Here is a 15,463-nt window from a genome sequence, read left to right as displayed (position 1 = left end):
ATGACAATCTCTAGGTCCATCCATGCTGCTGCAAATGGGCTTATTTCATTCTATTTAATTAGCCAGTGTATTTTTGATTCAGGTTGGAAAGGATAGTCTCAGCATAGAACCTTATTTTGAAATAACACTTGGTGCCCGGGCACCGCTGATGTACTTAACACTGTGCAGATGGATTTTCTCCAGGGCTGGGCCACCATGGGAAGGGGTGAGCTGAAGTGTCTTCAGGACATGAACAGACCTGTGAGTCCCGGGTTGTCTCCTCTGATACAGGAAGAACATTTTTTCCAGTGGGGCCTCAATCCATCCCGTGATGGTCCAGACTTCTGAGGTGAAAGAGAGCAGAGGAGTTCCTCTCATGAGACCCCTTCCACACTTCCTTCTGAGAGGTGTCCTTGCTGACTACACCATGGAGAAAGGTAGGGGACCAAGGGCTTCCAAAAGACTTCTCTGGGCAGCTTGTTACCCACTCCAGGAGAGGTCCGTGCCACCCCTCACTGCCCTGGAGACACCTGCCTGGACTCTGGCCCACAGTGGCCCTCTGGATGGGGACACAGCCAGAACAGCAGAAACCTGCTCATTCAGTTGTCCTGAGAAAAACCTAGAGTCAGCTTCAGATATGGATTGCACAGTGGAGGGATTAAAAAAAAGCACATGAGAACATTGACTTCAGATGTCCAGCAGACAGAGATACCAGTCAGAGATGCGCTATGTTGGGGCAGGGGAGCAGCTGCCTTCTGGACAAGCATACTGTGTCACAAACGAGGTAAGTTGAGTTTTGCGTGCATTGAGGACCTGCCTGAACAGGCCCTACGGTGACAGCCAGACCCTGCACTCATCGTCTTAGAAGACAAAGGAGGGGCTGCCAGGAGGTCTGGTCACGGCCTCAGTCCCTGTCCTAATAGTCCAGTGGGTGTCAATTGGGAGCAGTTTTTCCATCAGGAGACATTGGGCAGTGTCGAGAGAGTTTCCGGTTGTCATGATGGGGGGGGAGGGTTGCTACTGGCATCTGCCCAGGGATGCCGCTAACACTGTATGGTGCACAGGAGGCCCCCACACTAGGAATCATGTAGTCTACGACGTCCACAGTGCTGAGCTTGAGAAACCCTGAGACAGCTCCATCCCGGGCCCTGCAGGGAAGGTGGGCAGCCCGAAGGCACCATTGCTGGGCAGTCGAGCTCTGGAGGCCTGCTGCCCCTGCTGTCTCTCCCAGGAGGGGCTGCACAACAAGTGTACCCCTGGGAGCCCATCAGGTGGCTCTTGGGCATCCCATCTGGGTATCCACTGGACAAGGCAAAAATGTGCACCACAGCCAACCCTCCTGAGTAATTTCATAGAGAAGCTTATAAAGTGTTTTAAGAGGCTGGTAAATTACAAGTTCAGATGCATATAAATGCTTCTATAAACGCCAGCCTTGCCGTGTGTGTCTGTGTGGACAAAAAGTGAGCAGGTTGCTCAAGCCTTGGGAAAACCCATGTTGAGGGTGGAAGACTGAGTTTACCTTTGTTCCTTAATCCTCAGGTCTCCTCTTGGGTTGCTTAACTCTCTGTAGTGTCTCATCTAATCCTCTTATTCCTTCTCTGTCCAAAGGGTCTGCCTGGACCATTTCTGTACCCTGTTTAGGCACCAGTAAGGCTCAAAACTCAACATTCAGAAAACTAAGATCATGGCATCTGGTCCCATCACTGCATGGCAAATAGATGGGAAAACAATGGAACCAGTAAGAGACTTTATTTTGGGGGGCTCCAAAATCACTGCAGATGGTGACTGCAGCCATGAAATTAAAAGACGCTTGTTCCTTGGAAGAAAAGCTATGACCAACCTAGATAGCATATTAAAAAGCAGAGACATTACTTTGCCAACAAAGGCCCGTCTATTCAAAGCTATGGTTTTTCCAGTAGTCAGGTATGGATGTGAGAGTTGGACCATAAAGAAAGCTGAGTGCCAAAGAATTGATGCTTTTGAACTGTGGTGTTGGAGAAGACTCTTGAAAGTCCCTTGGACTGCAAGGAGATCCAACCAGTCAATCCTAAAGGAAATCAGTCCTGAATATTCCTTGGAAGGACTGATGCTGAAGCTAAAACTCCAATACTTTGGCCACCTGATGCAGAGAAGTAACTCATTGGAAAAGACCCTGATGCTGGGAAAGATTGAAGGTGGGAGGAGAAGGAGATGACAGAAGATGTGATGGTTGGATGGCATTACTGACTCGATGGACATGAGTTTGAGCAAGATCCAGAAGTTGGTAAAGGACAGGGAAGCCTGGCATGCTGCAGCCCATGGGATTGCAAGAGCTGGACATGACTGAGTGGCTGAACTGAACTGAGGGCAGGGGTGGGGGTGGGGCTGGGGCACGGGCACTGCCCAGGGTCCTGATTATTCTACCCTCTTAGGTTCAGGGAACTAGGGGCCACAAAAGAAACTGCCCTTCAAAGCAGCTCCACCTGAGGGTCACAGCCACAAGCCTTTGCCAGCCACAGCCACAAACCATCGTCAAAGACTGTCCTCTTAGCCCAACCAACATTTCTACAGCACCTGAGGTGTTTCAAACCACGTTTACTTCTGCCCTGGTTTCGACCCTCCTTGGATCTGCATGAAGCAGGCCTGTGAGGACACTGAGGATGTCCAGGATGGAGTGATGTGCTCAGCATCACAGGACAGATCAACAGCAGAGCTGGAGTTTGAACCCAGGTCTTCCGTCTCCAAATTCTGGGTGCCTGAACTTGACCTTGGTTGTGTTGGAGAAGCAATGGGACAAGAGTGTGGGATTTGGGGTCCCAGAGCCCTGGTTTCAGATCCTTTGTACTCACTACCTGTTCATCTCAAGCAAGCTTTCTCTTTCTTTCCTTTTTTCTTCCTTCCTTTCTTTCAACCATTCTGGGCCTCAGTTTCCACACTGGTAAAACGGAGATGATACTGGCCATCTCCCAGGACTGTTGTGAGGTGTCCATGAAATGACTATAAGCCTGGCACATGATAGGTGTTCTGTGAATTTTACTTCCCTTTGCTCCCTTCTTAGCATCCCTGAGGTGAGCAGATATGAGGGGTAGGGGTAGTGGTCAGAGGTGACAAGTGAGCAGCCTGGGCGCCTGGAAGAAGGCTCACAGAGAGGGCAGATACCAAACGTCATCCGTGAGGCCACTCCCAATTTATGGGATATGGTGCAAGGACTTTGAAGAGGCAATAAAATTCATATTCTACCAGGAAATGACAACAGCTGAGAGTCCTGACTTAGCAAATGAAATTCTACATTCTTTTTAATTTTTACAAGGTAAGGGATTTTGGATGGGTAGCAAAAATCACATTCTAATGAGATTCTCCTGGAATAGGAATGGGCTTTCCCAAGTGTAAGATGGCAACACCCCACAGACAGTGTATATAAATGCCTCAGAGAGGCCATGAGAGCCAGAACCTGAGCTTCTTGCTAAGCTGCAACCTTCTCTGCTAGCATCATGGCCTCCCAGTTCTGCTCCCCGATCTTCTCCTCTGGGTCCATCAGGGGCCACTGTGGTGCAACCAGCGGCATCTCTCGGGTGTCCTGTGTCCGCTCCGTGGGCTCCTGCAGGGGGCCCAGCCTTGCTGGGTCAGCCTCCTCTGTCAGGCTGGGCCTCTCCAGCCTTGGGAGCTGCTTGCCTGGTTCCTTCCTGTCTTCTGGGTTCCATTCCTCTGGCTTTGCCGGGGCCGGGGGCTGGTTCTGCGAGGGCTCCTTCAATGGCAACGAGAAGGAGACCATGCAGTTCCTGAACGATCGCCTGGCTAGCTACCTGGAGAAGGTGCGGCAGCTGGAGCGGGAGAATGCGGAGCTGGAGAGCCGCATCCGCGAGTGGTACGAGTCTCAGGCCCCGTACATCTGCCCCGACTACCAGTGCTACTTCAAGACCATTGAGGAGCTCCAGCAGAAGGTACCTGGGGCCTGGCCCCACCCCAGCCCAGCCACTCAGACCCTGGGAGCGGTCTGTCTCATCCCACTGCAGATGAGGCTGTAGCTCCCAGAGGATTCTCTCTCCTATTAGGGCCAGCTTTTCTCTCTAGGGGTTTGGTTTCTTGGGGGACCCAGACCTCTCTCTGCTTGTAAACTCCCCTCCTTTCCAGCCAGTCTCAGCTATAGGAAGAGCAATCACACACACCATGTCCTTACTGGACACAAGCTCTGCGCCTAATGCCTTCCCTTCCTTTTGTTTGTGTATTTCTCATCTTGGAGAGATGGACATTATTGGTTCCATCCAACAGATGTGGAAGTTGAATTTTAGGGAGGTTCGGGCACTTTCTCAAGATACCATAGTCTGTAGGTGTTGGATGTGGAATCTGAATCCAGGTTGGCCTGGTTCTCTCTGCTCACCTTGGTGTGACCCACTGTGCCTTTGGGGCTGCAGGTGTCAGGGCTGATGGCCACTGTGATGCCCCTCCTGGGACTGTTGTTGCTGGTCATTCGTTAAGTCATGTCCAACTCTTTGCAACCCCATGGACTATAGCACACCAGGATTCCCTGGCCTTCACTATCTCCTGGAGTTTGCTCAAACTCATGTCCATTGAATTGGTGATGCCATCCAACCATATCCAACCATCTCATCCTCTGTCGTCCCCTTCTCCTCCTGTTCTCAATCTTTCCCAGCATCAGGGTCTTTTCTAATGACTTTCCAGGACTGACACTCCCTCTATATCTAGGCTCGGAGCTCAGGGCTGGAGATGCCAAAGGTACTTAGAAGTATGGCCTCTGAAAGCTGGGCTGTCCCCTCCCACCTGCCCCCCCACTGCTGGGCCTTCCCCAGCTCACAGGATGGCCCTGGTTCCCCAGATCCTGCTGACCAAGGCTGACAATGCCAGGCTGGTCCTGCAAATTGACAACGCCAAGCTGGCTGCCGATGACTTCCGGACCAAGTGAGTGGCCTGATCTGGGAAGGCAGTTCTGTGCTGCTCCCTTGCCTCTGTCCTCTGCCTCTGGGAGCTGGTAGAGTGAGAGTGAGGCCAGATGCAGCTGTAAGTGGGAAGTGTGGCACAGTTCTAGATCCTTTCTGGGTCAAGGGAGAGAACCACAGCGATGCTGACCCCAAGCAGCTGGACAACAAGGTGGCGGGCCCTGCCTGTGAGTGGCTGCCTTGCCGCAGACTCAGCAGGGCTCTGTGTGTGCAGGTATGAGACGGAGCTGGGCATGCGGCAGCTGGTGGAGGCCGACACCAATGGCCTGCGCCGGATCCTGGACGAGCTGACCCTGTGCAAGGCTGACCTGGAGATGCAGGTGGAGTCTCTGAAGGAGGAGCTGATATGTCTCAAGAAGAACCATGAGGAGGTGAGGCTGGTCTCACATAGCCTCCTAATTATTCCCACCCAGAAGGGAGCCACTGCTGACCCTTGGGTGTAACAACGGTGACGACCACTTCCACAGTAACCCCAGCTGACATTTACTGATGGCCCACCGTGTGCCAAGAACTCTACAAAGCACTTTGTATTTCATTCTTGTTTCATGTCATCTTCACAATAATTCTGGGAGGTAAATACTATTACAAGCTCCATTTTTTAGATGAGGAAACTGAGGCACAGAAAGGTTAAGTCACTTGTCTAAGGTCATATGGATCCCACACTCCTGGGCATGATACTAAATCTCCATTTGGAGGGTAGCGCCTGATAATGATTCTACTTACCTGGTATTTGCATCATCTTCCAAATTCTCCAAGGAGGCAGGTCAGGGTGCATGAGGAGGCTGAAGCCCAGAGAAGTTAAGCATCCTGTTTAATGTCACACAGCTGACAACCGAAGGAGGAGGCTTTTTACCCAGGTCAGTCAAACTCGTATCCAACATCCTTGTGACAACCTTATGCCATCTTGCCTGCTCTCTGCAGGAAGTCAATACACTCCGATGCCAGCTTGGGGACCGGCTGAATGTGGAGGTGGATGCTGCTCCCCCGGTGGACCTCAACAAGATCCTGGATGAGATGAGATGCCAGTATGAGACCCTAGTGGAGAATAACCGCAGAGATGTGGAGGCCTGGTTCAACACCCAGGTAGGCCAGGCCAGCCCTGGACAAGCTTGTGGGGTGGGGTCACCCTTGACAGTGGCTTCACTTGCTCTGACTCTGCTCTGGGTCCTCTCACGATTTTCAGACCGAGGAGTTGAACCAGCAGGTGGTGTCCAGTTCAGAGCAGCTGCAGTGCTGCCAGACAGAGATCATCGAGCTGAGACGCAACGTCAACGCCCTGGAGATCGAGCTGCAGGCTCAGCACAGCATGGTGAGTGGCCCCTGCCTGAGGGGCTGGCCCTTGGCAGGTGCCCCAATCCACCAGCCTCGGTTATCATAGGTGGTGATCACTAGTGGTATGGAGATACCCAGGGCTGTGGGTCTCTAGGGGAAATTCCCTCCCATTGGCAGTGCTTCCTCTTTCCCTTTGCAGCGGAATTCCCTAGAATCCACCCTGGCAGAGACTGAGGCCCGCTACAGCTCCCAGCTGGCCCAGATGCAGGGCCTGATTGGCAATGTGGAGGCTCAGCTGGCTGAGATTCGCTGCGACCTGGAGCGGCAGAACCAGGAGTACCAGGTGCTGCTGGATGTCAAGGCCCGGCTGGAGTCAGAGATCGCCACCTACCGCCGCCTGCTCGAGGGAGAAGACTGCAAGTGAGTGGCCGTGGGTCCCGGGGGTCCAGACTTGGGGAAAAGGCTCACCTGGACCCAATGCTGAGTACCACGGTGAGGGCATCAGTCCTGAAGTGGTTATTGTGCAGATGAAGGGGGGGCTTGATCACAGCCTCTGGAGAGACATTCCTTCTGGTCCTGGGCTTTAAGCATTTGCAGGGGGACAAGCTGGCCCCACTCACCGTACTTCTCCATCCATTGGTTCTGGCTGGGAGTTTCTGATCTTTGTCTATGCAGCCCTCAAGGGATTTCAGAGAGGCACCATCTGCGCCATTTGTCGTGGTCTCCCACCCATCTCACCTGACCCTCATGTATGTTTGACATGCCAGTCAGTTCAACGGCCAATGCCAAACAGGCCTTGACATGATCTCATTTCCTCAGGCTGCCTGCCCATCCTTGTGCCACGGAATGCAAGCCTGCTGTTAGAGTTCCTTACGTCTCAACCGGTCCCTGTGCCCCGGCCCCCCAGCTCAGCACCCAGATCCGCACCATCACGGAGGAGATCAGAGATGGGAAGATCATTTCTTCCAGGGAGCACTTGCAGCCACTGTAACCGGGCAGGCCCTGGCCCACAGGATGGAGAACACCCCTGTGGGTCCCGGCTCTAAATGACCCCCACCTCTCCTTCCCTAGAGGGACTCCCCGCTCAGCAGATTTTTCTACCAAAAAACATCTTAGATTGTGTTTCTGGCTTTGACTGCTTTTACGCCATGTAAAACTAAGCTTCCCTGGAAATTTACCCAATAAAGTGTGTTCTCTTGGCATAGAAATCTCGCCTCTGTCTATTCTCTGTGGTTAGTTAGTGGGGTGTTTGATCGAAGCTTGTTGCAAAAGTGTGGATTTTGGTTTTGGGTCTGTTTCTTCTGGCTCTGAGTGGTAAGAAGTGACAGGGTGATCCAAAATATTTCATAACAGGGATACCTGGGACCTTGGTCCCCGAGAACAGACACTGACCCAGTCCGGATGGCTGCTGGCCATAACCTACAGGGTTGGGCCTGCCCATGGGGACCACCTGAGGGGACCCCAGAAGAGGCCAAGGCACCCAGCTGTCCTCACTAGCCCTGTCCGGTCTGGTGGTTTTCTCTTCCCTTCAGCTTATCCTCCCTTGTCCAGCTCCTGCTGTCACCCTGCTGGCTACCCCCAGGCCTGACACTGGGGATAGTTTGGGGGGTGCCACCCAGAGAGGCAAACTTCAAGCAGACAGCCTGGGTCAGCCAGTGACAGAGGGGAGTCGGGTGAGCTGGGAGATGCAGGTGAGAGGGCTGGGAGAATCCAAGTCCCTAACACTGGAAACAGGGCTGAAGTAAAGTGGGGAAGAGTGGGTGGTAAGACGCAGAGCAGGGCGGAGGACAGCCAGACTTCACTTGGAGCAGAGATCAAAGAGCCCTGGATTCCGCTGGCTGAACCGTGCTCGTATGGGCATCAGGTCTAACAGTGCCAGACTCTGGATGGCCCTCTGATCAGAAAAGTACAACCTGGAGCAGTCTGAGAGCCCCATGCCTCCTTTGTCCCTGTGACTCCTTCTTCCTTTGAGAACATAAGCCCAGAGAAGGCAGTGACTTGCCCCAGGTCACACAGCAGTGAGTGGCAGGGACCAGGCCATTGCTTAGCTATTCTGAGTCTAATCAGGTGCTCCTCCCAGCCCACCAGTTGTCCGTCTCTGTCTCCTCCCTTCCTCACCCCGCACCTGACCTCCTTCCCTCTCTTCTCTGCCTCTGGGCTCTTGCTTGAACCCAAGATCCACGGGAAAAAACTGGTCCTGCTCTCTGTCACCAGGTGTGCGTAGTCTCTTAGTCGTGTCCGACTCTTTGTGACCGCATGGACTGTAGCCAACCAATCTCCCCTGTCCACGGGGATTCTCCACGCAAGAATACTGGAGTGGGTTGCCATGCCCTCCTCCAGGGGATCTTCCCCACCCAGATCAAACCCAGGTCTCCCTTGCAGGCAGATTCTTCACCGTCTGAGCCACCAGGGAAGCCCATGTCACCAGGCATTAGTTGCTAAACATCCATCTTTGACCTGCTGGACAAGCCACAGGTGCTTCAAATATCTCCTGGACTTTGGGTGAAGATGTTCTCAGGAGAACTGGAGCAGCTGGCACGGAGCCTGGTTGTGAGCCCTAGCCATGTCACGTGACCTCTCTGGTCCCGCATCTTTGTATAGGAGCTGTGGGAGACTCCAATGTGTGCACAGCGCCTGGGAAGTGGTAGCTCCAAGTGCTGGTGTTAAACGAAGAGAGTTTCCCAGGCTGAGAGTTGGGGCTGGGAAACCCTACGGTGTGGGCTCAGGCTCTTTGCTTGATTACATGGTGGGACGTCGATGGGGCCAACACTGCCGGCCAGCAGCACCCTCAGAGCTGGACAGTGAACCCAATGGGCTCAGCTTCAGACCCCAACTCTGCCCAGGGCTCAGGTGATGAGAGGTGGGTAGCCGGGCACGCTCAGAGAGTGCACCACACCCTTGTGTGCTGCTTCATAGAAATAGCCAGGAGACGGGAGTGGGCTGAACCTCCATTCCTGCCACGGCTCCAGCTGCCCGGCTCCTGCATGGAAGCGGTAGACAGACTGTGCAGGCTTGTGACCTGATGAATAATCATGCTGTCAACTCCTCGAACCACACAGTGTGTGCCCTGTTTATGCAAACTCTGCAGATTGTATTTTCACAGCCTCATCACATGCATTCAGATGGCCTGCATGTCAGGGGTACTTTACTTATGTAGCTTTGTCTAACATTTTATCAAATTGTTCAGAGCATCTGTGTTGGTTAAGGAACCCCTGCTCTCAACCTCACATGCACACCCATTACTGAGTCCGGTGTACCTCTCCAGCCGTTCACACTAAAGTTCCATGCTCTTTGGAGTGGGTATTCACACAGCAAGTGGCAGACTCAGGATCCCTTCTCAAGTGTTTTCCATCAATGGAGAGATGACAGAAAGTCTTACATTTGACCAAATTTCTCAAGAGTGAATATAAAACTTCATTTCAAGGCATCTGATCTTGTTTGCACTTTCTAGCTATGACATCTGGCTGGCATGAGAATTCACATGTACTCAGATCAATTAATCTATCGACAGATAAGTACTGAGCACCCTGTTCATGGAAGATGCTACTACAGGAGTTTATGTCAGGTAAGCTGGCGTGGGAGAAGCAGCTGGATCAAGCAGTGGTTAATGGGCACTGTTTGCTAGTTACTAATGTTCTCGCTGTGAAGATACCACCCATGCACTGCCACACAGCTTCAGAGATGGCAGGTGTGGCTGAGGGGCTGGTTTTCAGGTTCTTAGGAGCAGGGAGGTCATTAAGAGCTGGGGAGTCCAGGGAAGGCTTTAGAAGAGATTCAGAATTGATAAGGAACCTTGAAGGATGGGCAGCAGTAGCAGGAAGGAGGGAAAAGGGCATTTGAGGACATGGCCAAATGTCTTCGTTGTATGTGCTGGGGACAGCACGGACTCCAGCTGAGCAGGGTGCAAAAGTCCTGTAGAGAAAGTTATTAGGGTACTTGCTAAAGAATCATTAGCTATTGCTAATGAGGTTCTAAGTAATTATTTTGTTGTATTAAAAAGAATGCTAATAAAAATGAAAATAGATCAGAAAAATTTCATAGCTTTAAAAATATTGCTGCTCAAAAGATACATGCACCCCAATGTTCATTGCCACACTATTTCCACAGCCAGGACATGGAAGCAGCCTAAATGTACATTGATGGAGGAATGAATAAAGAAGATGTGGTACATATATACAATGGAATACTACTCAGCCATAAAAAGGAATGAAGTTGGGCCATTTGCAAAGGTGTAGATGGACCTAGAGACAGTCATACAGGATAAAGTAAGTCAGAAAAAGAAATACAAATATCGTATATTCATGCATATATGCGAAATCTAGAAAAACAGTACAGATGAACTTATCTGCAAAGCAGAAATAAAGTCATGGATGTAGAGGACAAGCATATGGATGTCAAAGAGGGAAGGGGAGATAGGATGGATTGGGAGATTGGGATTGGCATACATACACCACTATGTGAATAATAGATTAATGAGAACTGATGGAGAAGGAAATAGCAACCCACTCCAGTGCTCTTGCCTGGAGAGTCCCTTGGACAGAGGAGCCTGGTGGGCTACAGTCCATGGGGTCACAGAGTTGGACACGACTGAGCTACTGACACATACACAGTGAGAACTGATTGCATAGCACAGTGAACTCTACTCCATGGTGACCTAAAATGGCAACCCACTCCAGTATTCTTGCCTGGAGAATCCAATAGACAGAGGAGCCTGGCAGGCTGCAGTCCATGGGGTCGCAAAAGTTGCATACGACTTAGGGTCTAAACCACCAAATGGGAAAGAAATTCAAGGAAAAGGGGATATATGTGTATGTGCAGCTGATTCACTTTGCTGTATGGCAGAAATTCACCCAACCTAGTAAAGCAATTATACTCCAATCAAATCAAAACAAAACAAAAATGTTGCAGCCCAAGGCATCACATAACAAGATGGAAGAGAAGGGGTTGCTGGGTGAACAGTGTAAAAACACTTTTCCTTACACAAATATTACTGATATGTTTTATAAAATTATCTAAAAACACCGATCAAGAATTCTTAGCCACACCTTTGGCACCGGGTTGGCTTATGGGCCTGCCTCCCTCTGGCTTTTGGCCGAGAGAACACTTTGCTCTTTGCTGAAGGGCTGGTCACTCTGGGCAGGTGCAGCACCTCCACAGGAATGCTTGATCTCTCGCCATCCTGAGCCTCAGTTTCCCCATCTGTCAGAGTAGGGATAGTAAGGGTGACTCTGGAAGTATCTTTCACTCCCTGTTCTCTACTCACTTTTTCTCTTCTTTCTTCTTCTTTCTCTCCCTTTCTGTGTTCCTTATCTGTCAAAAAAAAAAAATTCTTTCTTTGCTTCTTTATTTAGCACAATTCACCAAACAGAAAGCACCCATCCATTCATTTGCTATGAAACATCTGGAAGCCCAGTGCTTGACACTGTGGAGGTTTCATGAGAAGTGCGAGGTCAGCCTTGGCCTCCAAGTGCTTATGGTCTCCCTAGGCAGAAAGGGTTGGGACATGAAACAACTAGAAGATATCAATGAAAGTGGAAACAGTGACAGATTTTATTTTCTTGGGCTCCAAAATCACTTCAGACAGTGACTGAAGCCATAAAATTAAAAGACGCTTGCTCCTTGGAAGAAAAGCAACGACAAACCTAGACAGTGTATTAAAAAGCAGAGACATCACTTTGCTGACAAAGGTCTGTATAGTTAAAGCTATGGTTTTCCAGTAGTCATGTACCTGTGTGAGAGTCAGACCATAAAGAAGGCTGAGAGCTGAAAGTGGTTCTGGAGAGGACTCTTGAGAATCTCTTGGACAGCAAGGAGATCCAACCAGTCAATCCTAAAGGATATTAACCCTGGATATTCATTGGAAGGACTGATTCTGATTCTGAAACTGAAGCTCCAATACTTTGGCCCCCTGATGCGAAGAGCTGACTCATTGGGAAAGACCCTGATGCTGAGAAAGAGTGAGAGCAAGAGGAAAAGGGGGCAACAGAGGGTGAGATGGCTGGATGTCCTAAGTGACTCAATGGACATGAGTTTGAGCAAGCTCTGGGAGACAGTGAAGGATAGGGAAGGCTGGCGTGCTGTAATCCATGGGGTCACAAAGAGTTGGACATGACTTAGCGACTGAACAGCAACAAGTGAATGGAAGGCTAGTGGGTCAACCACTGGCCACTGCCTTGGGTGATCAGAGCCGGGAGGCACTGTGGGGCTGGGGTAAGGGGTGGGCTCTAGGGGGAAGGTCAGGCTGGGGCTGGGTCCCCAGTGGCAATGGGGTGGGCCTCCATCTGGAGCCAGAAGGCTTGGGCTTCAGTCTCCCTGGGAAGAAGACTGTATTAATGTTGGCAAGCAACCCCTGCCCTGGAAGTCAGTGTCTTCCTGTGTTTCAGGGTGTGTGGGGGGCTTAAAGGAAAGATGCCCCTGGAATGCCTGTATGAATGCTCACCAGCTGTGGGACCTCAGGTTGGCTCCTGGAACATTCCAAGCCTCAGTTTACTCCACTGCTAAAGGGGGATATTGGTAATGCCATCTCATGAGGCTGTTGAGAGGTTGAGCAAAGAGAGTTTGGTGAACAATGGCTGGTCCCTTTAGCCTCATTAATAACAGGGCTGGCTGGGCAAAGGAACCCTTTCCAGGCAGCACAGTTGTGGGGCCCTGCCTGGGAAGCCATGTGGCCCTTAAGCTGTGTAAACAGCCTGAGGCTTCCCAGGCCTTGGCGGCTGTAGCTTCTCTGGGTCCTGTGGCTCCAGGGTAGCCCTCGCTGAGCCAGATCACGTCCTCAGGAGGTTGGGGCTTAGGAGGGCTTGGGTGGGGCCTTATACCCCCATGGGTGGGAAAGGCAAACACCCAAGAAGGTGCAGCCAGGCTTCCAGCTCAGCTGTATCCTTTGCACTGGAGCATGGATTTCCAAGCAGGAGAGGCTGAGGCAGCCAATGGGATCCTGGGGGTGTGCCGGGCGGGTGCTGGTCACACCAGGCCCCTGGGTATGGGAAGGGCACAGTGACTCATGGGAGCTCTACACCTGAGGGCCCCAAACACACACACCTGGCCCATGGGATGGTGGCCTGTGTCCTCAGAACCTGTCCATATTCCCCCATGACATGAGCTTAGCATCACTGGTCTGAGGACAAGACTGCACCCACGTGGGGACTGGCAGTCATAGCAGCTGCTGTCACAGAACCTACTATGCGCAGGGACTGTTCTAGTTCTTTAAACTCATGTAGTCCTGACAGCAGCCCTAGGAAGTGGGTATATTATCCTCCTCCCATTTCACAGGGAAGGAAACAGAGAGGTGGAGAGAAGTGAAGGCACGCGACTGGGGACATGGTGGGGCCGGGATCTGAACTCACAGGATTTACACATAACCTCAATGCTGTGCTGCTTCTCCTGGGACAACAGAGGCTGCTGACCATCCAATGAAGTCCACTCCTTTCTGTCCTTTCCATTCTGCATGAGCCCGACCATGTCCAATAGCTGGTTCTAGAGCAGAGGTGCAGGCGGGCAGTGTAGTGGAGAGGGCTCAGCTGGACTCAGATTGGCAGCTTGGCTTTGTAGCTGGAGGCCTTCGGGTGAGCTCTAATTAACTCTGGGTCTTGGTTTTCACAGCTTTGAGATGAAGATGATACACCAGGGCTCACAAGGCAATGTGAGGACTAATGCAGCACTTGGCTGATGGTCGCTCTCCTGAATTGAAGTGACGCAGCAGCAGCAGCAGCAGCAGAAGAGTGGGTCGGCTTTTCACGTGGCTCAGTGGTAAAGAATCCACCTGGCAATACAAGAGATGCTGGTTTGATCCCTGGGTTGGGAAGATCCCCTGGAGAGGGTAACGGCAATCCACTCTAGTGTTCTTGCTTGGGAAATCCCCATGGACAGAGGAGCCTGGTGGACTATAGTAGCTGGGGTTGCAAAAAGAGTTGAACACGACTGAGTGACTAAACAATAATAAGAAGAGTGAGCAGGAACCAAGATGGCAGGGCCACCCAGAAGGCAAGTCCTACAGAGCTCTTCCTGATACTCCCAAACTGACTCAGTTCCTGGTCCCTCTTATGGGTCTCCCTTGCTTGCAGATCGGATCTGCTGAAAAGTAGCCCACTCTAGTCAAGCTGTCAGCATCAGTCCAGACAACTATGAAATGAAATGAAGTGCAAGTCGCTCAGTCGTGTCCGACCCTTTGCGACCCCATGGACTATACAGCTTATGGAATTCTCTAGGCCAGAATACTGGAGTGAGTAGCCTTTCCCTTCCCCAGGGGATCGTCCCAACCCAGGGATTGAGCCCAGGTCTCCTGCATTGCAGGCAGATTCTTTACCAGCTGAGCCACCAGGTAAGCCCAAGAATACTGGAGTGGGTAGCCTACCCCTTCTCCAGGGGATCTTCTCAACCCAGGAATTGAACTGGGGTCTCCTGCATCACAGGCAGATTCTTTACCAACTGAGCTATCAGGGAAACAGACAACTATAGCAGAGATAAAGTCAAGCTCTATGCGCTTCTGAGGGGGCTGTGAACAGGACCGCTCCCCTGTCCCCAGGCAACCAGAAGAGAAGCCTTCTCCATTATTTACCCAGGGCCTGGAGAGGCATACCTTCCTACACATGGGAGGGGTCACCATGGTCAGGTGCTCAGTTAGCCGACCTTTAGTGGTTTGGGCTAGCGCTGAGGCTACACAACTGGAGGAGATTTCCTGACAAGAAAGGGAGCAGGGATGTGTTTCTCAAGGCTCTGCTGTATCTGGGGTGACCAAGTGTCCCATTTTCCCCAGGATAAGGGGTTCCTGGGACATGGGACTTTATCACAGAAACCAGAACAATCCTGGAGAAACTGGGAGAGTTGGTCACCAGAGTCATATTTCCCAGCCCATTCTAGAGCCTTCTGTGTCTCCCTAGGCACCAGGTCCCCATCTTTCTACAACCATCAGGCTTGCTCCTCCATCTCCCAGGAGCCAGCCTGAGACCTCCTGTATGCCCTAGGGCTCATCAAAGGAGACGCTGCTGGAGAAAGTTGAGAGAGCGGCTGGACTCCCACACCTCTGGACGCTGATGACAGGCTTCTTTGAAGAACAGATGAAGACTTGGTCCTCCGGGGGACATGGGGAGCTGGAGATGAGTCTTGACATAGCCCCCGGTCCAACAGGGCTGGTTTTTTTTATGAGGCCGGGAAATGTTCATGGGAAGCTAAACATGAGGTTAATGAGGGGTTCTGATGGAAAGTGGTATTAACTTTAACAAGGAGAAAACACTTTGTAAAGAACAACGCCCATTGGGGTGGAGATATAAACCCGGGCATAA

General features: G+C 51.5%; 1 protein-coding gene across 1 annotated transcript; it reads left to right on the top strand.

Annotated features, from left to right (window-relative positions):
• The first annotated feature begins 3,434 nt into the window (after nt 1-3,434).
• On the top strand, nt 3,435-7,393 carry KRT36 (keratin 36). The gene is made up of 7 exons (XM_061391777.1): nt 3,435-3,899; nt 4,793-4,875; nt 5,128-5,284; nt 5,835-5,996; nt 6,097-6,222; nt 6,385-6,605; nt 7,005-7,393. Exons 1-7 carry the CDS (start codon nt 3,450-3,452, stop codon nt 7,174-7,176), a joined length of 1,371 nt encoding a protein of 456 aa, XP_061247761.1. The 5' UTR covers nt 3,435-3,449; the 3' UTR covers nt 7,177-7,393.
• Nucleotides 7,394-15,463: the final 8,070 nt, after the last annotated feature.

Source organism: Bos javanicus, chromosome 19, assembly GCF_032452875.1.
Source record: "Bos javanicus breed banteng chromosome 19, ARS-OSU_banteng_1.0, whole genome shotgun sequence".
In the NCBI taxonomy this organism is placed as follows: domain Eukaryota; kingdom Metazoa; phylum Chordata; class Mammalia; order Artiodactyla; family Bovidae; genus Bos; species Bos javanicus.
This window is presented reverse-complemented; position numbering and strand designations above follow the sequence as displayed.

Coding starts and splice junctions, on each gene's coding strand:
- KRT36 (XM_061391777.1), top strand. CDS start 3,450: ATGGCCTCCCAGTTCTGCTCCCCGATCTTCTCCTCTGGGTCCATCAGG. Junction 6,223..6,384: donor TGCAGGCTCAGCACAGCATG/GTGAGTGGCCCC, acceptor TTCCCTTTGCAG/CGGAATTCCCTAGAATCCAC. Junction 6,606..7,004: donor CTCGAGGGAGAAGACTGCAA/GTGAGTGGCCGT, acceptor TCATTTCCTCAG/GCTGCCTGCCCATCCTTGTG.